Source organism: Patella vulgata, chromosome 4 (genome assembly GCF_932274485.2).
Source record: "Patella vulgata chromosome 4, xgPatVulg1.2, whole genome shotgun sequence".
Taxonomy (NCBI): domain Eukaryota; kingdom Metazoa; phylum Mollusca; class Gastropoda; family Patellidae; genus Patella; species Patella vulgata.
The window spans coordinates 65,805,834-65,830,973 of record NC_065882.2 but is presented as its reverse complement, the minus strand read 5'-3'; the positions used below and the strand labels follow the sequence as shown (position 1 = coordinate 65,830,973).

The following is a 25,140-nucleotide window of genomic DNA, read 5'->3' as shown; positions in this document are numbered from 1 at the left end:
TCAATAAATATGAAAATATTTTATTTGCGAAAGCAGGCAAAAGCAAAAACAACCTAGTGGTAGATAGAGTGAAAACTACAATAATTTATAAAATATATTTAACCAACATAAAGTCACCTCACACAAGCTTTTTTTTTTATTTACTGGTGCACAGATTATTTTATTGAAGATCTGCTTCAAGCAGTAAGCTAAAGCAAGCTAATGTTTGAAGATTTCACAAGTAAAATTTTTGTTCATTCTGGCATCAAAACGAGACAAGATTATCTACAATTCAGATAAATTGAAGGGCTGAAAATAGTAATCATAAAACCAACACTAATTAACCTACACATTATACACTGAAAAAGATTTCCATAATATTAAATTATACCTCAATGCCCAACAAGACTTAGTGATCTGTAGAATATTTATATGAATGATGATTATAGTAATTTCATGAATATTTAATTGACATGGGTTCAATACAATCACACCTCAGAATTCCTGTTCAATACAAAATAGAGTCAAACAGAAATTCTTTGGTTCATCAAGTCTCAAAGAAATAAAAGACTAATCATTCACATAATAAATAAATACCAACGCAAGACTTTACAAATTCAAAAATATTAAGTCTGGTACATTTAGATTTCGAAATAATTATTATGCACAATATTAATACTTTAATAAATTTTTATTTAATAAATCAAAGCATGCTTTATGTTACAGCGCTTTCCCAATGTTCGGCTTAATTATAATCATCATATAAATTGGAGGGAATATCATGAAACAGAAAAAGTATAAAAATACAAAGAATTCTAATAAGCATAATTTGAAAATGGATATGTAATACTTAAATAATATGCTAAAATGATATTTATTAGGGGTGGTGGTCTTCCCAGAATTGGTACCTAAAACACCATAACCAGAATTTCATAAGAAATACATTAGTATAAAGCAAATTTAAGGCCAAATACATACACATACCATCCATGGCATGCAAAAATCAAAATTTAGATCATAACACGATCAACATGTAATTAAAGTGATATTTTACCGAGTTTCTAATTTAACATGCTGTTCGGGAATATTGTATAGTATTCAAAAATCAATTATATTCCTGTAATAAACAGATTGACTTGAAAAAAGGATAATGGTACAAGAAACTGGGGGTGGATGTTCTGATGAAAGGGCAAATTTGATAAATAAATGGAATGTTTGAGGTAAATTAAATGACTCATAACATAAATGCTCCATTATGTCTTTATGTTAATATTTTTAATGTTGAGCTATGTTATTGGTACATACCCGTTATCAGTACTACGTCACTGTTTATGTATCTTTACTGGAGATAAACATATTTATGTTACGTTTATGAATCTATTTGTAAAACTAAAATCTTGTGTCATGTAATTAATGCAGTTTACATGGATCCAGTCCGCTCCACCTATCTGAGTTTTCATACATCTGGACACAATCGTGAAACCTTCACTCTCACAATTAGTGTTGGTCAAAATGTGCCAAAACGCAGCTTTTATTGAAAGCCTTACCACATAGTGATAAAACTTTTTCATGCTGTATGAAGTCTATTGAAAGAAATTTGAAAACTCATTTATTTAGATTAGAATAAAAGTGATCAGGTTACAAGTGTGTAAATAGTGTAAAGCAGGGATACTACATATTCCGTACATGTCCTACACGATTTTCCAAACGTCCTACCAGGGATATGCTCAATCGGACATCAAGATATGGTGAATAATATTAAAAAGTCCAAAATATGTTGATTGCTTTAACACTGTAAAGGGTATATAGTGTTTGTTCTTGAGCATGCATTTGTGGTTGGAACTATCAACTAAGACATGTAAATACACCATATCATTATTGAAGAACAGAGTTCACTATTAATTCTAAATGGAAAACCATCACCCATAATTTATATCTGATTAATGTACAATATTGTACCAATACCAACCACTATGGATATGTATAAAACAACTAGTTACATACTATGAATTATGGAAGACATATTTTTACGCAAACAATTACAATTTAACAAAATATATAAATCATAAATATTGAGGAAACATCGGAGAAGACCAGCTGATTATTTGTAAACATTTATATCTAAATTGAACAGAAAACCTGCAATATTAGAAATTAAGAAATATTACATATTCAAAAAGGGCAAAAAATAAAAATTTGTGGGCAACCTTATTAGTCTATATGGTTTTAACATTAATGTTAAAAGTATATATCTTAATTCTTTTTTATTTATTTTAAAACATTACTTAAAAAGGTAACTTAAGGTCGCTAATTACTTTGTTAGTCACTAATTACTTAACCAAATTGACCCATGTTTAATCTTCATTAATAATCACCACTGAATAATAATGTTACAAGATGGAGCAATATGTGGATTAAATTAAAGGGAGTTAATTGAGCTTGTCACTACCGGTAACATTAAATCATCTTCTATAAGAGATTCTCAGAATGTCAAAACGATTAGTTACAAAAAATATGTAAAGAACCGGGGTTATTTTAAGAAGTTACTTAAAAAATAAAACAATCTGATATCAATTACAGATTTGTAAAAAAACAAATAATATTAATATATGATATTAAATAATTTTCAAAGTATCAATAATATGCATTAGTATATTTTGTGATGATCTATAATTCTATTGTTTTCAACTACTTTTTGATTTAACACCGTTCTTGACAACACCATTGGCATTATGGTCCTTTAAATGCTGAGGTTTCTTGTAAGCTTTAATGTAGAAGTCAGCAAACAGGACAAGAAATATAACTGCATATGCTCCAATCCAATACACAAATATCATAGAATAGTTACAATCAATAAACAGAAGTTGTGATGCATGAAGTGCTACACATATAAACTGGGTCTGAAATTATGAAAATAACAATTTTAAATACTATATCATTTATATAATTTATAATCAAGTCACTATTTTCACATTCGTCTAACTACAAAGTCAAGGTTATTTTTATTTAAGAATCTATTTCAAATTCACATATCGCAGTATACATGTCAAGACTCCTTAAAAGAAGTTTTCAAATGGCGTTTAATATTGTTCATCAGGTTATAAGGAAGAAGGAGCAGCGGTGGCTAAGTGGGTAAGATGCTGGTGTGCACATAAAAGATCCCTTGGCAGTTGGAATTCAATATAAGAATAGACCATAGTGCTGCTGCCCGGGCAAAATTTTCTTCATAGCATACTGTATGCCTTACGCGAGTCTTCATTAGCCCAGTCGGAGCAGAACAGTAGGTTGTTAAATCCCATTTCATTTTATAAGGAAGTAAATATAAATCTTGAATGTTTTGCCAATTTATATTTCTGTTCAAATTTTCACTGTGAGAGCTTCGGATTTTTTTTCTTCTCTAAAAATCAATTGAAACTGCACATTACTCTGCCCAAGCAAACAGTGTATTAAGCCATACTGAAATAAAACTCACAATCTGTAGCTTTGTCATGTATTTTTTCCACCATAGATATTTCTGGAATTCTGGTCCTAGTGCTGCTACACCATAATAGGTATACATCAAGAAATGGATAAAGCTGTTTAACAAGGCATGAAAAGTTCCAAATCCACCTGTAAACAGAGTTTATAAATTTAATAGTCTCAACTACAGGTATAATCTTTTCGGCATTTGATTGTGTTCAGTGAGAACAGTGCTGACAAAATTGCTGAAACCTGTGTCTTAAGTTTAAATTAAGCAATAGATTCTGAACACTTTATCACAGCTGGTTTAGTCTTTCAACAGTTGTTAACCTTACATACTAAAAGTTTAAGAGACAATTTATTCCCTGAACAGTGATCAAACGTCCACTCGACACAAACTAGACCATTTTTGGGACTAACATGGTTTAACTTTAATTCAATATTTTACTTGCGCGTAGGGGACTTGAGCAGTGGGAAGAAACCAGTGGACCCAGAGAAAACCCACGAGGTTGAACAGGCAACCCTACTCCTTGTCACGTACAACAGGGGAATGGAAACCGCGTCAGTTGACTCAATGACAGACCTTATGATACAGCGTGCATGCGCTAATCATTCGCCATCCACCCCCACCCCACCCCCCTGTGGCAATGGAAGCTAAATGACCGTACTGTCGGAAGTTGACCCAATTGTGACAGGTTTATTTCAAAAAGGACTAATTATCGCCCAAATGATTATACCTGCAGCAAATTTAACCCCAAACCACCAGGAGAACGGCATAACACCATGATGAAATACATGTAGAAACGACACCTGGTTAAACTTCTTTCTTAATAAAAAGAAAACCTGAAAGAAAAAAAGTTTACATTTAGTGCCTTTACACAATCATTTACAGTGTAACTTAACTGGTAAAATATCACTTATTAAGTGCAATCTGTAATATTTCCATATCATTCTACAGACTATACATGCCCTTCAAAAACAGGTGATTTTGGATTGGTCACTAGGGATGATGATTTTCCGTTTCAGAAAATAGCAAATTCGGTTTTAAGTATTTCTAATTCCGTTATTTTCCGTTTCAGAGCTGACCATATTCCGTTTCTTCAAGATAAAATGTTATTTTAAGAATACATGAATAAAACATCTTAAAATGCCTTTTATTACAAAACGGATCATTTTAAACCAATGATAACAAATGTTGAATTGTGAATGACTTGTAATGTTCAATGACTAGTTATTCTTTAAACCTGTTTCCCGAATTAAATAACAGAAAATTACATCTTGTGAGCTCGTTTCATCTTTTTAGCAGACGAAGCCATTTTTCTCAGCTGCTAGTTGTAGTCGCGATTTATCCAGACATCTTCGTAGTTACTACCGTTTCATCGAGAATAAGGGCTGGATTCACAAGGCTACGGCATATTTGTGATGTCACGTGGTTAATGCGGATAAATACGAGTCACGAGCCCGGCAGTAAAATAAGAAGTAAATGAAATGATTTTTACTTTCATGAAGTGACAAGGTTTTTTTAAGACATATATATATACATTACAATGTTTAATTCAAGTTCAACTACAGAGTAATTGTATACAGGGATACATGAAAGACAGGTTTTCGTTTCGAGTAAAATTATGATTCCTAAATGATGAAATGAAAGTAGTTAAATACTAAAATAGACAGTAACAAAACCATGCGATATCGTTCAATATTTCCGATTTTTTATGAATAAAAAGATGAAATACTTGGATAACTGCAAAATTGTTTTGACTTTGTGTTTAGTATCAGCAAATATCGGCTTTTCAGTCTTTTTCCGTGTGCGATTTCAAAATCCGTTTTGAGTGGACAATTCCGCGATTTCGCATTTTTTCCGCGATCACGGAAAATCATCACCCCTAGGTCACCCATATTGAAGTTTAACACAGACATGACAGGCATTGTTTAATCCAATCAATATCTAAGCCATCTAGAAAGTTGATAAGCTGGTCATGTGAATAAATTTCTAAATATTAATTTATATAACGTTTGAAGCCCAAAAAATTTAAACAAAGGCAAAGTTAGCTCCATAATATGGCTCTATGATGAATTCACATAAAAAATTTACTTACTGTATCTAATAATTCAATAAATTTTGAAAAGTAAAAGAGCCAACAAACTCTTACCATCTGAAATGAAATATGACATTATTAAAACCTACAGCGGCAAATTAAGCTTGGGTCTAAAAAGTAGAAAACATTTTTAATGCGGAATGGCAATGTTGTTTATCCTGTTCAACTTATTATAAATATATAATGTAATTTCCTTGTTTACCATGAAAAATTATAACTGATTTATACTTGAATTCATTGTTAAAAAATTACCACTGATTGATTGGTTGAAGTTTAATTATCACTGTTCAAGAAGTTCTAACATAAAATAATTCAAAAGGAGCTAATGACACAGTTATCCCCCCTGACACCATGGTTTGAAAATACCCAGTATTATTTGAAGTGAAGACCATTTTGTTTTCAAGATTATCAAAGAACTGTTACTTACCCTCATGGCTTTTGGTGTATTTGAATAATCCACCGGTTGACATCCATAACTATAACCAGTACCCCAACCAGATAATAAAAACTGAAATATATATATTACTATCACATTCACATGGGCAGGTTGTCAAAAAAAAAATGGGGCAAAAACTTGGGTATTTCAGGTATAATTCAACAGATGCATTCTGAACAACAATTATTAACATGAAAATGAATCTAAAAACTAATTTATAAAAAAAACATTGAATCTACTGGGTTATCATGAAAATACCAATAGGCAAATCTGAGCAACAGTAAGCAAAAGAAAAAATCAAATTTTAAAAAGTGATACTGTTTCAAATTATATTCATGGACTGAACAGTTATCTGACAATATCAGATATTGATATAGTTATAATCAAAGACTTTATTCTGATCGTCAAGTAACCTTTCCTAATCTGTTTTCTCGACTTGTAATGTGAACAGCTTAAAATGTTCCAGAAAACTGACACTACATTTATATGGACAAATTCCGTAATCCCTAGAAACAAGTTTGACCAAACTGTATACAAAGTCAAAGGATTTACCACCCTTTATCAATTGGTTCATTCATCATATATCATTATCAACTACCACCCTTTAACAACTGGTTCATTTACCACCCTCAATCAATGTGTCATGGATTAAATCTTTATACCTTGCATACAGCCTTTCTTGTCAAGTTTGTGAATTGGGAGAGAGAAAAATGGGGTTAAACATCCACTCGACACAAACTAGGTCATTTTGAGAATAACATATGATTCAATTTTATTTCAATAATTCGCATGCGCGTAGTGGCCTTTAGCAATGGGAGGGAACCAGAGGACCCAGAGAAAACTAACAAGGATGGACAGGCGATCTTACTCCGTGTCACATACAAGCGGGGAATGACAGACCTTATGATACAATGGCCATCCAACCCCACTTGTTGATTGGAGATTACTACTGTATGGATTATTTTTAGAAGAATGGCCCCTTAATATACTAGCAGTATACTATTTGTAGTACTTATAGATTAGTTTAATCATTACAGTCTCAGGGTCTTATTTGGACAAAATGTTCTGTTGGACGATTCTATAATAATTTTAGGATTTGTAAAAACAACATACCTCAACAAAGATATACCCTGATAATATAACCATAGAAAAATTGTAAACAAGTAACAGATTCTTTAGATCCATAGGTTTTCTATTTGCCATAAAAGTTGGACCCAATCGTACAAAAATAAAGTAGGCAACACAAATTAAAATGCTTGGCCATGGTGATGACATTAATACCCAGCCGTCAACTCTAGAGTCTGAAAATAAGAATCAGAATGTTTACCACTTCAGGTTAAATTCATAATGAATACCAATGAAGTTGTGAGAAATTTAATATATAGATATGCAGTGTTTTTTTTAAACAGTATCAAAAATATGCTGCACATCTTGAATCTCAAGAACATCATTTACATTAATGTGAAGAAACAGTTTTAGGAGCAGGGAGTTATGTGAATACCTCCTCAATGTAGCATGGTCTAACCTTGTTCTTGTATTCAATGGGACTGATTTGAAATGATTTTTTCTGGACAGTGTCATTTTCACCCACTCTTCACCTAATGCCAACAGTCAAGGGTTCCTTTTCGTGCATGCATTATGTACATTGGATCTCAGTTTTCTGTCCTATCCAAACAACTAGACAGGCAGCAGTTGGTTGGCAGGCCCTCTGTCCTGCACTACTTCCAAGGGGAAACCTGATATAGTTTAAATGCCACTTGAGTTTCTTCTCAAAATGGCACATGCTTGTCGTGCAGTCGGCGGTTCCCTTATCTACCTCTCAGCTATGGCACAACACAGAAGACTAAGAAGGTGTTGATGGGATACATTCTAGAATGATGCTAACACTTATTTAATTGATTATATCCAAAATGCAAGGAATATAAGTCAATAAAAATAGCTGTTTCAAGAATATTGTGGCAACTGAATGAAACAGTGGTTTACATTTATTATTCTGCACCAAACATACAATTAAACATAGGCAAATTTTGAAGGGAGAGTCGCACTACAGAACACTGTTACATGCATTTCAATGTCCACTCAAGTTATAAAAAGAAGGGGAAATTTTTCTCCCAAGCACTGTGACACAGCATAGCTTCTATAAATATACCACTTTACAATATTAATTGATTGTTACCTGCTTTGGTCATCAGCTCATCATACATCTTAACAGCATTAGTAAATATATTGGCCATTTTTCTATGTTGACTTAAGGTATGTTACTTACTACTTTACCCTAAAAATATACAATTATAGTATAAATCACAAAATTCAAAAAAAAAAACCATCTGAATTATACATGTATAAAATCACAGGTTCTCTGTCTTTACCAGTAACTCAGCCGGTGCCAATAATTTGGTTGTCAATCACCTACATGTACCCAGTTCAAGGGTTTACTGCTTTTGTGATCATTTTATAGTATAGCATTAGCCATACTAATGATTGTGTACTAATTAATAACAGACTGTCTGCATGTATTACCATTTTAATCAAAATACTAATCATAATTACAGGTAGATTAATTAAATTTTTAAATCACAATTTCTTGCCACCATGGTTCACAGGCAATCAAGATAATTATTCTTATTCGATTTTCAATTACCCTAAAGGCTATACATAAGGCCATACAACAAAAATATGCTGGTAATATACTGGTAAACATCACATTTCAAGGTACTACATCCCGAATGTTTGATTATCTAGTATAATTTAGCCGTGAACATTTTCGGATTCATTTGGGGAAAATACCTATGCGCAGTAATTTATAACTGTTTTTATCTTTTAATAAAAGAAATGGGTCATGCAACCCATTTCAAGTGAGAAACAGAAATTTTTTTTAAACTGCCTAAATAATCAATTTGAATGTACTGTGAGTATATCAGTCTTTAATCAGATTAACATTACAAACCACATTCTTATTTACTGAATGTTCATAGTACAAAAAAATGCTACCCAATAACCCAAACTTGTCCACACTTCACCTACATGTATGACATTTTAAATTTTATACATGGCTGTTTTATCTTCAATCTTTAAAACTTAAAGGCTCCTTTATAAAAAGGAGATGGTTCAACTGTTTCTATTTTCTAACAAATGACGGTGAGAGAAAGGGGTTCAACGTCCCCTCAAACTAGGTCAGTGTTTCAATTTTATTTCAATAATTCTCTTGTGCGTAGGGGTCTTTAACAGTGGGAGGAAACTGCAGAAAACCCACATGGTTGAACAGACGGCCCTACTCCTTGTCAAGTACATGCAGGGAATCGAAACCATGCCACTTGATTCAATGACAGACCTTCTGATTCAACGTGCACGCATTAACCATTCGGCCACCCAACCCCCCCACAAAAGATAGGCTCAAAATAAGCGTACAGACTTTGTGCATTATACCAAACAAAAACTGCTAAAGCAATAACTTTAAAGAATGAAGAAGTGTTATGGCAGCCAACCCAATCCAATTGTCGATTGCTAATTATATTTGTTATCTGTGAAGTTGTCGCTGACATACCTGGTGGCTAATGAATGACCCGAAGTGCGTGTCACTGGTGGCAGAACTACCAGATTTTTCAATATGTTGTCCCCCAGTTCAAAAATCAGGTATGTGTACAATCCGAATGACTAATCAGGCTGACCTTAAAAATATCTTTTTTTCGCCTAACGCGACCGACTAACTAAAACCACCCCCGACTTAAATTATTTTATTGCACTTTTCCGCGATCTTTTTATTTTATTTTGTGTGTCAACCTGAAATATATCACGAGAGTTATTTCCCTTTACTATGGCTATGGTTTGATTCATTATTGAAACTGGTTGATCAAGACGAAAGCGTCATAGGTGTCGCTTCTCAACAAAATGGTTGCAGACGAAAGCACGTCCATTCCCACGAAATGATTCTGCCTCTATGTCTGTGGGGCGTCGTTTTAAACATGACGATATTTTCAATATCCGTTTTCGAGAAAAATAAAGGCACAACCCACACGATCGTTAAAAACGTGTTGAGGGAGTTTCAAACGTGAGTTTGTCGCAATTTGTGTGCGAGTCGTGCATCAAGAAAAATCCCGATGTCATTGATTTGTTTGCCAATAAAAGAAGACGAATGTTTGCACCCGGAAAACTATCAAGCTGTCAAATTAGCTCTTAAAAAAAAAAATCTGAAAAAAAACCCCGACCTACCGACCCTTCTCCTCGATTGTGGGTCGGGTTTGGTGAAACAAAGATATTTTTAAGGTCAGCCTCATTGTTCCTTGCCGGGCCTTCTCCACCCGGCACAACTGACCAGGTTGAAAACAGCCTGGAAAATCCTGAAGTACTTTCCCTGCCCACACCGGGATCGAACCTTCCAGTTAGTGAGTCAGGTGCTTGCTCACTGAGTCACTGTGGCTGCCTTCAGGTTTTTGACATGTTATTAAATTAAATGTTCTAATATTATGATAGTGGTACTTGAATAACCTGTCCTAATTATAAACAAATGACTTTTTACATTTAATCATGACAGCCTTCAACTTGAAAGAATAACAAGGATCCCATCAGTTGTAAAGCTTACAATGTTTTTTTTTTAGAGAATTCTGTTCTTAAACTTCATTGCCAACCAAGTTTTCAGCACAAATAATGCAGTGATACATCGTAATAATATGAATTGGATATTCCAAATATTCAGAGACCACATGCAATATAATAACAGCTTCACCTATATCTACATGACTACATATAATCGAAACATAACACATAAATAATTAGTTACCTTTTTGTTTATCTTATCATAGGATAAGCTTATATATCAATACAAAAACTTATGTGTTATCGCTAATTGTCTAGGGCAACAGAATTAACTTATGAATCATTAACAATGAATATATAACCTTACAATATATCTTATATAATAAGGTTATATATTCATTGTTAATGAACCATAATTTCATTGTTTAATGTTATATGATTTATATCATATAAATCATATAACATTAAGCAATGTCAGCGGTAAAACAATAAGGAATATTAAAGATGAATTATGTAAGAATTAGATAAAGAACTGACCATTCTTGTTATAACAGATCAATAAAGAAAAATGAATATAGAAAATTTCAGTCAGATTACTTTAATCTGTGCATGTTTGAAGTTTTGACAAAATGTAGCATAGATTGTTTATCTATTTTATCGTTAAAACTCTTAAACAGTCACAGTGTTCTTATCTACTTAAAATCGGAGCCCAGAGAGTTGATTATGAGCTTGTCATGTTAATAAATGCTTAAATAATTATTTATATAACACTTGCGAATCCTGAAAAAAGACCGGCAATAGACAGATTTAGCTATTCCAAAATAAATAACTGTAAAATCTTTTGATTTAGATTGTCTAGAGAAGTTGCATAGAATTATAAGTTACGTGTACACATATTTTGTATTACATGTATTTAGGAAAATATCAAATCTTACAGTTATTTGATTTAATTATTTGATAAATTTACTTGTTCAAGGACACATAGAGATATTAAATCTTGGTATCTAAGCTAACACAAGAATTAAGTCTTAATTAGAGAGAGAGAGAAATTGGTTTTAACGTCCACTTGACACAAACTAGGTCATTTCGGGACTAACACATGGTTCAATTTTATTTCAATAATTTGCTTGTGCGTAGGGGTCTTTAGCAGTGGGAGGAAACCGGTGGACCCAGAGAAAACCCACGAGGTTGGACAGGCAACCCTACTCCTTGCCACATTCAAATGGGGAATAGAAACCCCACCAGTTGACTCAATGACAGACCGTACGATATAGCGCGCGCGTGCTAACCATTCGGCCATCCAACCCCCCCCCCCAAGTCTTAATTAAAAATGACTTGAATGAATTCAGTGACATTAAAATATTTGATTGGCATTTAGTAATTGTGTTAAAATACTCTAGAGTATTTTAGTTATTACCGTCTTATACTTGTAACTTCTAAAGCAAGACCTTTTTTCTCCTTCCACAAGTGCAGTAATTATTAATTTATTAGCCTGATAATACCAAGATATGCTTGATTTATTATGATCTGTTAAGGGAAAACCAATTTACCTTGACAGCTTTTGAGTACGACCTGTCCTACATATACTTATTACTATAACATGTCATGTATTGTATGATACTATAGGTAGACTACCCCCAGTCAATGGTTACCAAAACAAAGTATGAAAATATTAGTACAAACAAACACATATAGATCTAGTAAATGCCAACAGAAAATGACCCTGCCTTGGCTTGTCACTATTCATTGGCTATTCATCCAGTAATAGGATTATAGGCAATGCTGCTTGTCTGTGTTAGTGGCAATCAAAATGTGCTCTTATTTCGACAATTGTGGTCTGTATAGTATTAGTAAAGGAAGTGAGTGATATCTCACCGGCTACTGTACTATCCATTATGTACCGGTACGTCGAAAAGTGTCGAAGTGGGCTAGATCATAATGATGAGCTCTTGTCACACCCTAATATTTGTAAAAATTTTAACCGCGATTAATAGATCATCCCTAGTTTGATGGTGTGAATTCTGACAGATAGTTGTAAAATGCAACTCTGAAAACGACCGGTCCAAAGACAGCGAAAAAATGAGATAATAATTGAGCAATTGCCGCATTAGTAAGCTCTCCATGCTCTTTCGAAACACATGCCTCGCCCAGTTAAAAGAAAAGTGCATATCAACATTCACTAAAGATATACCTGTCGTGGTGATAGTTTGGTAAATTAGGATTCTGAAATTCTTCGTGGGCTATTTAGAATCCGCCTGCGCCCACCGCCGTTAAGAGTTGACAGCAACTACCACACCGCTTTTCACGCTAAAACGACAAATATGTACGTAGACTCGATTATCCATAGAGCGTTAAGCGCGGAATTCGGTTGATGCTATATCGTATCTAGCGAAATACCAAAAAGGGGAGGAGCTACCAATAGCTAGCAGAGCAGAAATTCTAACGTATTAAGTAGGCGTGAATTAAGAAGCATAACCGCACCTTGACATGATCGGTGAAGGTCGCTTTCTGCAAATGGCCACAGATCACTAAACATTTGCCCATTGACTTTAATGTTAATTCTCGTCTCTTAGACCGGCTCTAACTTTTTCCCAAATTTTCGTTGGGTAGAACGCTTTCTACCACAGATGGAGCAACATGTGGCAACCTCTTGCCCAAAAGCACGTATGGGGTTCACCATGAAAAACTTGAGATACACAAGCTTGAAGTAGAGACAAGCAAACATGCAATTTTGGACCCTACATTTCAACCTAACCAACCTCTCAACTCTTGTATCCTTCCGCCTCAAAATCATGAATATTCACCAAAACCTGGTAGAAAATGTATTTTCAAACCCTTTTCTTCGATTCTACACCAAAAGATCAACAAAAATCGCCATGCAAAAGGGGGAAAAAGGGAAAGGGAGAGAAAGACTAAAAATAACTTTATTTGGTGAGCTGTGTCCAAATGTATCAGCGAAATGGCGATAGCACTTGCCAACCGACAATTCGGACAATTCGATTAGGAGAGAGAGAGAGAGAGAAATGGGGTTTAACGTCCACTCGACACAAACTAGGTCATTTCGGGACTAACATATGGTTTAATTTCATTTCAATAATTCGCTTGCGCGTAGCTAGCTGGTCTTTAGCAGTGGGAGGAAACCGGAGGACCCGGAGAAAACCCATGAGGTTGGACAGGCGACCCTACTCCTTGTCACGTACAACCGGGGATTCGAAACCACGCCAGTCGACTCAATGACAGACTTTATGATACAGCGCGCGCACGCTAACCATTCAGCCATCCACCCCACACCCCTCCCTCCCAATTGGATTAGAAAGCCGAGAAATATATTAAAGCGACAGAAGTACACGCGACGACACAAATAGTATAACACAAAAGACCGGGAATTTCAATGCTTCAGGTAGGAAGCGTCTTTTGATATCGATATGTAGGCCTATAATGTTTTGCCAAATTACGCATTGGTCATTGGACGTGGTTTCCCTTTGCCAGTGGTGCTGGACGGAGGGCCTCACAAGGACAACTGTCTAGTCGTTCGGATGGCACGAAAAACCTAGGTCCCATCCATACATTGGCGTACACGTAAAGCATCCCTTGGCAGTTGGAATTCGATTTAATAGCCTAAGGGTATAGGCCATAGTGCCGCTGCCCGCTGGCTAAATTTCCCCCATTGCACACTGTAGGCTATGGCTTATCAGTCGTTGTTGTTTGTATTTCAGATGAGAGCCAAAAAAAGCTCCCCTCAATCAACGAATTGAAAAAAATCCCTCCCCTCAAAAAACTCTCTCAGTTTTGATAAGAAGAGTGATTTAGAAATTAAGGAGAGTGATCTGATATTAAGGAGAGTGATTAGTTATGTGCATGGGAAATGGTTCTAAGATCAATAACTGCATGTAATGGGGTCATTCCTGGCTTCATAAATGATAATAAATCCCCAATGACTATGTAAAGGAGAGCGATTTTCAGTTTTAAGGGAAGGAAAAAAAAACTCCCCTCGGTCGACATTCAGGTGCTCGAGAGCGATCACTCGCCTTAAAAAAACAATGACTGGCGTATGCCCGTCTTCATTAGCTCAGTCTGAGAAGAACAGTAGGACGTTAAACCCCATTTCATTTCATTTTGCCAAATTACATTTTTCATTTTAGATTCGTTGTGTTTTTGTTTTCAAAATGTCCGTCAAATAGCTCAAGTCAAAATGTGATTTCCATTTAAGCGATTTCATGTAATAAAAATTACTTAGTTGCAACTACCAAACTTGATGTAAATTTGGCGGTTATTTTATCTATAGTATCATCTACATCCCATACATCGTCCCAACCAATATTAGATATATCATGATTCAACTAGCGAAAATGTGCTCGTTTATATAAATATATTTTACTTTGAAAACTTTTATTATGATAGATATGAATATCAAGATGAATAAAAGTAGCAAAGTGATCCGAAATATCGATAGGAACTTCCAGAGTATCCACTGTGATATAATTAATACCAAGAGAGATAATTATAGGATCTAATAATGTACTTGAAATTTCGGTTATCCTCGTAGGTTTTGATAATATTTCGGAGAATAAAACTGGATACGTTTGTGTTAAAATCCCTTAAAATCCTCTACCTTAGGACCGAGCAACTAACTCAATATATTTGGCACGTTTTCAAACAACTTAAACCCGTCAGTCTTAATCTGGAAGTGGGGACCGGTGCCCCAAGCTGTATTCTGTGGTGTCTGGATAAAACCAGACTTTTATTTTATAAGAATAATGTGTAGGTGAAATTTACCTTTCGTTATCAAGTACAGCACTTGGGTCATTCACTGTATAAACCTCTAAAGGAACGGGAATCGATTATCAGGTCACCCAACGAAAGAATTGACCCAAAATCTTAAAAGGGCTACGTGTCCGGATAAGCAGTTTTGACGTTCACGTCCAAATGCCTCAATATTTCGAGCTGAAATTTTGAGACAGGGTAAATACACCATTCCTTTATATTTTGGCGCTTGAGTAGGGAGAATTTCTTTGAAGAAATGTTTAGTATGTAGCTTCAGTGCCGGACTAAGCTCATTAAAAAAGAAAAGAGTGGGCCTAAGCCTATAAAGAAAAAAGAAAAAAGAGAAAGAAAAAAGAAAAGAGAAAGAAAGGAGAGAGGGGGCGGAGGAAAGAAAAGAAAGAAGGATGGACAGGACAGGGCAGGACACAGGACAGGAGAAAGAAAAGATAGGAGAAAAATGACTGACAAACAACACAAAAAAGAAGTGTACTAGAATTCTCAAATTCATCTAATGATAGTGCTCTTAGGTCATTCTGTTATCTAATTGTATCAGGAAATCAAAAATTTGCCTTCTTCTGTTTTGGTCTGAAATGCTTGGAAACTGGGTTTGCGGTTGTCAATTTTCAAACCTGGGGGGGGGGGGGGGGGAGAAACCTCCCTGATCCCGCTCGGACGCTCGCGCGTACTTGTGTAGCTTAGTCAGTATTTTGGACTTGGGTGGACACTCACCATGTGGTAGGTTATTCCCTATGACGTCATCAAAGATGGCCGCCGACGTTATTTCAATTTTACCCTACCTGCTATAGTTTTCTTTCAATATCTATGAAATAAAAGTCAGAGTGAAGCTGGCTGTGTGAATTATACTGCATCTCATAGATCACAAGACATTTCACCAAAATAGTGAGGCATTCTAATTTCATCGCCTATGCCTTTGCACCATTTTTAGCCGTATTGAGAATTATTTATGATATATCCAGTTGTTAAGAATTTAAGTTCTCTTATTCGTTCAGAAATGATAATGTGGTCCGTTTTTATATTAAAGACTATATGCCCGGCAACTCTTGTCGTATAGTCTAGTAGGCCTGCAGCCAAAAGTTTTAGCTTACTTAAAAACAGAGTTCTGCTAAACCCTACTAAACAAACTATACATTTTTGGAAAGCTTATAACACCAGGAACACACATCCAAGCAAAATGTTTTAAGGCCAGATGAAAATTGTGATAATTGTCAAGTAAATGCTATAAGTATACTGACAATTGTGAAGTTGACATAAAATTACACATATGATACCTATGATAGGACGGGCTTATCTTTGCTCCGTGAGGTGAACGACAGGGTTCTCTCCATCCAGGCCTGAATTCTTTTTTTTGAAAAAACTGACTGTAAATGGTGCTTTCTAGAGTATATCCTGGTGTTTTTAGCTTATGCACATATCTTAATAATTCATCAAAAACGACGTAAATTCATGACTACGCAAGAACATTAACTAGTTTAGGGACCCCCAAAACTACCATACTCCTTTTGAGTGTCCATCCTTGAAAAGGGAGACGAAAGGTATGACGTTTAAACGTGTTTCAAATTCGTATATTATTTTACAATTAAATAAAAAAAAAAAACTGTTTCCTTTTTATCCACTGAATAATTTATTGTTAGGTCGTGTAGAAAGATATGGTGCTTAAACGTGTTGCAAATTTCTGTATTACATGGTAGACTTTAACTTATCATATAAACAATTGGTATTTATTTTAAAAGTATAAAACATGTTTCTGTTTTATCGAATGAACAATGTATTGTTAAATCGCGTAGAAAGATATGATGTTAAACATGTTACAAATTAACAACTGGTATATTAGTCGAGTATTCCAGTAAAGAATTTTTAAGTTGAAGGGAGAGTCCTGTTTAAATGTGTATTTTCATAAATTTTGTATGCAGATAGATTATTATACTGAATGTCCGTCTAGAAAATAAGATTTTGTGTGAAACAGGTGTCCTAAAAAAATGGGTTCACTAACATTAAATATCTGGTTCTACAAATTGTATTTGTCCCTTATAAGCTAATTCCTGTGCGGCACAAACCTTCCCGTTTCATCAATAAATAGTTCATTTTTAGAGATCAATTTTAAATTCATTGGCTACGAAAACCCTATATATGATATATCACAAGTCTTACCTTGCGTGATACTCACCCATCCTAACTATAAATTCGTTTTTCGTTAAATTTTGTCGGCCATTTTTGAAATCAGACAGAGCCCCAACCGAAAATGACGTCACAGAAGTGATATAATCTCAAAATTGTCTTCAGTGACAAATTTTGACACAGAAACAACCCGTCCCCAAATATCGTTAAGTTTGCGGTCACCGCAGCTGTACAAGGAGGACCAATGGGCGTATTTATTTATGCCAGATGAATAACTTAAGAAGACCCCACGCATAATTTGTCTATAATTACTCTGAATTTTTGAGAAAAAAAAATGCCAAAACGTTGCTTTTTCCAGAATAATCTGTTGATTTGGAAAATATATGATTCACTCAACAACAAGTATCATATAGCAGCAGATGTAGCATTGCCTTGCGAACATTGTGAGCCACATTCCATATCCATAGGTCAATCTGTTCAGGAGTTATAAAGGTTTCCCTGAAATAATTTCAATGAAATAACGACGGCCATTTTTAAAGATGGCCGCCAAAATGGAATTTACCAAAGTGACCTAGAAGTCCGTCAACTAAGTGTAATAAAATATTCTAGAAACTATAGCAAATAGATATAAATTTGTTTAACATAATTAGTTCTGGATCTGACTTTGGTTCTGTAGCAAAGTTTGAGTAGGAAGAATTTCTTTGAAGAAATGTTTAGTATGTAGCTTCAATGCCGGACTAAGCTCATTAAAAAAAAGTGGGCCTAAGTCTATAAAGAAAAAGAAAAAAGAGAAAGAAAAAAGAAAAAAAGAAAAGAGAAAGAAGGGAGAGGGGGAGGAAAGAAAAGAAAGAAGGATGGACAGGACAGGGCAGGACACAGGACAGGAGAAAGAAAATATAGGAAAAAAATGACTGACAAACAACACAAAAAAGAAGTGTACTAGAATTCTCAAATTCATCTAATGATAGTGCTCTTAGGTCATTCTGTTATCTAATTGTATCAGGAAATCAAAAATTTGCCTTCTTCTGCTTTGGTCTGAAATGCTTGGAAACTGGGTTTGCGGTTGTCAATTTTCAAACCTGGGGCGGGGGGGGGGGACCTCCCTGATCCCCCTCGGACGCTCGCGCGTACTTGTGTGGGCTTTGGTCAATGACCAGTCCGGCACTGTGTAGCTTAGTCAGTATTTTGGACTTGGGTGGACACTCACCATGTGGTAAGTTATTCCCCTATGACGTCATCAAAGATGGCCGCCGACGTTATTTCAATTTTACCCTACCTGCTATAGTTTTCTTTCAATATCTAAGAAATAAAAGCCAGAGTGAAGCTGGCTGTGTGAATTAAAGTGGAAAATATATTTATTAAACTTTTATTAATTTTTCAAGAAAACTCAATACCCATATATGCTATAGGCTAAGGGTTTTAAGGGTGCAGACTTCAATTTCTATCCACAAAACTAATTATGAATAGCCCAGATGAGCAAAATTTAAAACTATGGAAATAGAATCCAGTATGGCGATTTTTGTTCATTTGGATATCCCTTGAAAAATAAAGATGTCAGAGTTACTGAGTTCAACGGGGTTCAAAAATTAATTTCCGATAAGATTGTCAGACATAGAATTTGTGCATAGGCTGAAAACATCACGACATATCATAGAAAGCATCATTTTCAGTCAGTTTTTCAAAAGAAATTTTGCGCCCGTGAGAAGTGAATCCCATTGGAACCCATGGACCTTGGGCCCCCGGTCCGTCCGTGGTATTATCTAGACCGATAGTAATCACAGGTAGACAAAAAACAGGCAGAAATGATGAACCTGTGGTTAATGTCGGTCCTAATGTTATCCCATGGGGGTGGGGGGGGGCGGTGGTGTTCTCTTCGAAATGAAATGAAATGGGGTTTAACGTCCTACTGTTCTGCTCCCAACCTGGGCTAATGAAGACGGGCATACGCCATACAGTGTGCTATGAGGGAAATTTTGCCCGGACAGCGGCACTACGGCCTACTCTTATATCGAATTCCAACTGCCAAGGGATCTTTTACGTGCACGCCAATGTGTACACGGGACCTCGGTTTTTCGTCCCATCCGAACAACTAGACAGCTTTCCTTGTCAGCCCCTCCGTCCTGCATCACTGACAAGGGAGAACCACGCCGGAAAATCTGGATGAACTTTCTCAGCCAATGCAGGGATCGAACACCCGACCTCCAGGATAGCGAGCTAGCGTCTTACCCACTTAGCCACGTCCCTTCGAATAGGCGCAAAATTTCTTTAGAAAAATTGACTGTAAATTGTGCTTTATAGAGTATATCTTGGTCTTTCTAGCTTCTGAACATCTAACTTGCGGCAACCTTAGCAATTCATCAAAAACGACATAAATTCATGGTTAAAAGGGGACACCGAATTACGCAAGAACATTAACTAGTTTTGGGAGTCCTGAAAAAGGGAGGGGAAAAATGGGAAGTTAAAACGTGTTGCAAATTTCTGCAGTACTTGATTACTTTAATCATCAGTAGAAATACGCTATATAAAATAATAATTCGTATATTATTTTACAGCTACAATAACGAAAGAAAAGTATGTTTCCGTTTTATCCAAAAAGCAATTTATTGTCATTTCATGCAGAACGATATGGTGTTAAATGGTGTATGCCTTAAATTATCTTATAAATTAACAATTGGTATATTGATCGAGTATTTAACAGCGACAAGAACGTCTCCGTTTAATAGAAAATTCCAATAAACAATTTATTGTTAGTTCGAGTGGAAAGTGCTACAGGTGGTAGATAATATCTAAATGTTGTTTACATGCATATTTTCATAAACTTATTATGCAGATAGATGTTTATATGGAAGGTCCACTTAAATATAACATAATATTATGTGTGAAATAGGCGTCCTGAATACAATACAACATAGGCGGCTTATGAAATTTTGCAGTCTAGTAGTTTATTCATCCCTTGATTCTGTGAAATAAAAAACATTTTGCCACCACAGCTGGTTTGAATACTGTTTGAATTGTGCGTGCCCGGTTTGCGATATTTTAGTATGTTTACGGTAATAACATGTCTTAAAATGCTTCTATTATAAAGGTAACAATTATTATCGTGATACATATAAATATATATATATAGGTTTTATTGACGCTAGGTATATGTTTGCTAATTTCATTTTGAATTCGTGTGAGAGATTCCGCTCGGTGTATTTCTTCACAGTCAGAAGATACTACATCTTGTGGTAACTATGTATTGTGACATCACATCTTGAGGTAACTATGCTTGACATCATTAATTCGTATGCACATATAGTTCTTTATATAAAAAGACAAAACTTCTTTTTTGAGTGTTATTAAAGTATTCTTATTGTTGTAGCACTGTAAATGTGTTAATTTTCTTATATTTTTGAACATTTTAAACGTTTTCGCTTAAAAATGTGGTATGTGTTTTCTTGAAAATTAATAAATAAAATTACCAAAAATATATTCTTCAAATAAACAGCTTCATTCTGGCCTTTATTTCATAGAAATTGACGGAAAACTAGAGCGGGTAGGATAAAATTGATATAATGTCGGCGGCCATATTTGATGACGTCATTGTGGAATAACCTACCACGTGGTGAGTGTCCACTCAAGTTCAAAATACTTACTTCGGCACCCACTAAACATTTCTTCAAAAAAATTCTCCAGATTCAAACTTTCCTACAGAACCATAGTCAGATGCCGGATTAAATTTAGGATATTTAAATTACACACAGTGTTTGAGTTTAAAATATAAAGTATGATGCTCACTTTAAATGAGCTAATATTTAATAGAAGACAACTATAAAAAGACATCAAAACACTCATAGGAAAATAATACAGGTAGATGATGTGTAAAATAACTACAATTTCTCAAAAATAGTAACATTTATGCATATATACATTAGTATGAACAAATGAATATAAAATCTAAATGATAACAAATAAGTTAATCGATAACCTTCACAATTAACGGCATGTGTCTTATATGGTTTTTGTCTTGATTGCTGTGTGTTGTGCAGTCTTCCTACACTTACTAGTTGAACCATAGTCGAAAATAAGTTAGAAAACTCATCGTTATGAATTTTCAATAAGATGCATCGTAACATTTAAAACATTGCCAATACTAAAGCTGTAGGTTAAAACACAATTCTGTTAAAAAGGGTATGAATTTATACGATAACTGTTCATTTAACATACATATTGAAGCCTAAGTAAATTCTTTGATTTTGCCAAATTATTGTTTCGCCGTTTGATTGCAGGGTCTGTTGTACGTTTAAATCACTCAATGTTTCCCAAACCACTTAACTATTCGATTAAAAAGTAATAACTGCTTCCTAAGTCAATCTGGCAAACAATAAGCGGTCAGGCTGACAGTAAGTAATACCCTGACATCTTGGCCCAGTGGCTACCCCATCCAGTAATTTTCTATTAAGATTGGGCGTCTCTACTTTTCATTTATAACAAATTTGCCATACTTTTGTTGGAAATAACAACCCTATAAATACTTTCATGGGAATGTATCTTTAATATCTTAAAAGTTTAAGTTAATATCAATCAAAGGGCGGTCCTCACATGTAAAATCCATTTTGGGATTATCGTTTGCTGTAATATTACAACAAACGAGCATTAGAGGGTTTGTAAACACCGCATTGATATACACTTATAACGTCCTCGGATGTGAGTGTGTGTGTGTACTCGGTTGTTAGTGTTCACCATACACAAAGTCCCCATTTATTGTCGGTATTAAAACATAATGTGCGTCCTCGGTCGGTCACATTAATAAATAACTGTTCCTTTCGCGATATTGCACCGCACACTAATTATAAACGGTTATATTGTTTTTTTTCACCATGTGTGGTCAAGGAGGGGGGTGGGGCAAACACGTAGTTATTTGCAGGTTAAAGACCACAATGACTGTCAAGTCCACAAGTCCTCGATTGTTCACATACATTCTCTAAGACCTCCGTCAGATTGGTTTAGAAAATTACAAGTTTTGAGTGGCTGAATCAATAAAAAAAAAGTTCTTTCAATGGGTTGCTCCTGTGGTCAAAGGGGGCCTGTTCTCGGATATAGAGTGTTGAACCCACTCAATTTATATTATTGATATACACTTGTAACGTCCTCGGATGTTAGTGTGTGTGTGTGTGTGTGTACACGATTGTTGGTCCCCATTTGTCGGTATTAAAACATAATATGCGTCTTCGGTTGATCACATTAACAAATAAAAATAAATTTCTAAACAATATTTATTCACAGAAAATGGATTGGAGAACAGGCAGAAGCCTATAGACCCCCTCTCCATAAAAGTATAAACATAAATATATAATGAAAAGTAAAATAAAGTAAAGTAAAGTAAAGTAGAGGAACGATTAAATTATAAGATGGCTATATACACGATATGTACAAACCACAATCAGAATGTTTATATTTCATACATATTCATACAGAATTTTCAAAATCTTTGGGAGATGTCGAGGAAGTTATGTACTGCCGAAAACATTTCTTCAGAATTGTGTCATACATCAATTTTAAACAGTTATATTGTATTTTTGGTCAAGGGGGGGGGGGGCAAAAACGTAGTTATTTACAGGTTAAAGAAAAATTGAAACATTATTTATGTGGGGGTAGGAGAATTAATGGCGTTATGGGTGAAAATCAGGTTGTCAAAGGTAGCGATAAAAATAAGGCTATACTGGAATAGCAGGAAAACGGGTTTTAACATTTATGTAGTAGTCAATGTGGTCTGCCTCCAGTTGTTCAAATTATTTCCCTTGATATTTCCAAAGTGAAGGCTGACAGCTGTCAATCATTCTGCACTGGTGACTATGATGCCTGTCACATTTTCGTGACTACGAAAGAGTGTCGACCGCGGAGGTCAGTTATTCTGGACGCCCATGACTTCAAACTTTGTCGTCCAGTCTAACGGCATGGCCTTTGATCACCCGATTTGTTCATTCATAAATTAATCACGTGACGTGCAAGAATAGCATCACAGAGTTAACGAACGATCTGCAAATCGCGTTCTTGGGACGTTCTTGTGAAACGAAGGGGAGAACTCCTTATAACGGATATGTATTCTAAAGAAACACATACCAAAATCTATCTTTCTTATAAATCATGTCATCCACGCCATACCAAAAATAATATACCCTTTTCTTTAGCTAGAAAAATATATGCACATTGTGATAGATGAAGACCTCCTGATTGTCAGAGAGAGAGAGAGAGAAATGGAGTTTAACGTCCACTCGACACAAACTATAGGTCATTTCGGGACTAACATATGGTTTTATTTTATTTCAATAATTCGCTTGCGCGTAGGGGTCTTCAGCAGTGGGAGGAAACCGGAGGACCCGGAGAAAACCCACGAAGTTGGATAGGCGACCCTACTCCTTGTCACACCGGTGATTCGAAACCACGCCAGTTGAATCAATGACAGGCCGTATGACACAGCACGCACGTGCTAACCATTCGGCCATCCACCCCCCCCCACCCCCTGATTGTCAGATTAGGTGAACTAAAAAGAAATTTATTGAAACAGCTTTATCCCCTCGAGGCAATAGTAGTTGGGATAAATAAGGCTTTGGCAATTGAGATCCAAACATTGAGGGCTGCTAAAGCAAAAGACAGTTCGGATAATATTATTACCTTTGTCGCTACTCATAACCCCCAACATCCCAACTTCTTTAAAACAATGTACGAGAGCAGGACACTCCTGGCATCAAACGACAACTTCAGAACGAAATTTGATGATGTTCAATTAATTAAATCACAAAGACAGCCACCTAATCTGAAACGCCTCCTAGCCAAAGCAAAATTCAATTCATCTATCACAAGGACCGGTTTTTATGTATCTAAATTCCCGGATCTTCAATGTAAATGTTGCGACCATATTACGCCAAATAACAAATATAATTTTCATAACTTTACGTTTAATGTCAACGACAACATGAATTGTGACACAAAAAATCTCATGTCTTGACATGCAATGGTTGTCAAAATTTCTTCATCGGGGAGACGGGTACAATCTACGGGATCGAGTACGCAACCATCAACGGGATTGTAATATTGAAATTGGGCCCTTATTTATAAATAGATATATCCTTAAATGTGCACAGCACCTACAAGTAAAATTGCAAATTTTTCCCTTTTTATAAAATGAAAGCTTGATGACACCACGAAATTAATGGAAGAACATTTTATTAAAAAATACGTCCCTCGACTTAAAGGAGCTAAATCGCTAATATTTGGGACCTAGAAATTGACACAAATGGGTCGCAACGCATATAATGATGTAATGTGAATGTATATAAACAGATTTACTTTCAATCTTTCTGTTTTGACTTGGGGGGGGGGGGGGGGTGGATGGCTGAATGGTTAGCGTGCGCGCGCTGTATCATAAAGTCTGTCATTGAGTCGACTGGCGTGGTTTCGAATCCCCGGTTGTACGTGACAAGGAGTAGGGTCGCCTTCCAACCTCGTGGGTTTTCTCCGGGTCCTCCGGTTTCCTCCCACTGCTAAAGACCCCTACGCGCAAGCGAATTGTTGAAATAAAGTTAAACCATATGTTAGTCCCGAAATGACCTAGTTTGTGTCGAGTGGACGTTAAATCCCATTTCTCTCTCTCTCTCTCTCTCTCTCTCTCTCTCTCTCTCTGTTTTGACTGAAATTTCTAATCGGTTACCGAAAGTATTTATTCTACATGTTCTCCAGATAAGAATATAG

At 35.4% G+C, this 25,140-nt stretch overlaps 1 protein-coding gene across 1 annotated transcript; it reads right to left on the bottom strand.

Moving 5' to 3' along the window:
* On the bottom strand, positions 1–12,858 carry LOC126817483 (elongation of very long chain fatty acids protein 7). Its single transcript, XM_050544493.2, has 8 exons — positions 12,698–12,858; positions 8,150–8,248; positions 7,087–7,274; positions 5,965–6,045; positions 5,538–5,594; positions 4,176–4,281; positions 3,452–3,588; positions 1–2,879 (listed from the first exon to the last, which is right to left on the bottom strand). Exons 2-8 carry the CDS (start codon positions 8,205–8,207, stop codon positions 2,664–2,666), a joined length of 843 nt encoding a protein of 280 aa, XP_050400450.1. The 5' UTR covers positions 8,208–8,248; positions 12,698–12,858; the 3' UTR covers positions 1–2,663.
* Positions 12,859–25,140: the final 12,282 nt, after the last annotated feature.

What these genes read in the sequence shown, in the direction of transcription:
- LOC126817483 (XM_050544493.2), bottom strand. Translation starts at nt 8,207, where the DNA reads ATGGCCAATATATTTACTAATGCTGTTAAGATGTATGATGAGCTGATG. An exon ending in CAGGGTATATCTTTGTTGAG is followed by an intron (nt 6,046 to 7,086) that starts GTATGTTGTTTT and finishes TATATATTTCAG; the next exon opens with TTTTTATTATCTGGTTGGGG. An exon ending in TGGGGTTAAATTTGCTGCAG is followed by an intron (nt 3,589 to 4,175) that starts GTATAATCATTT and finishes CTCTGTTTACAG; the next exon opens with GTGGATTTGGAACTTTTCAT.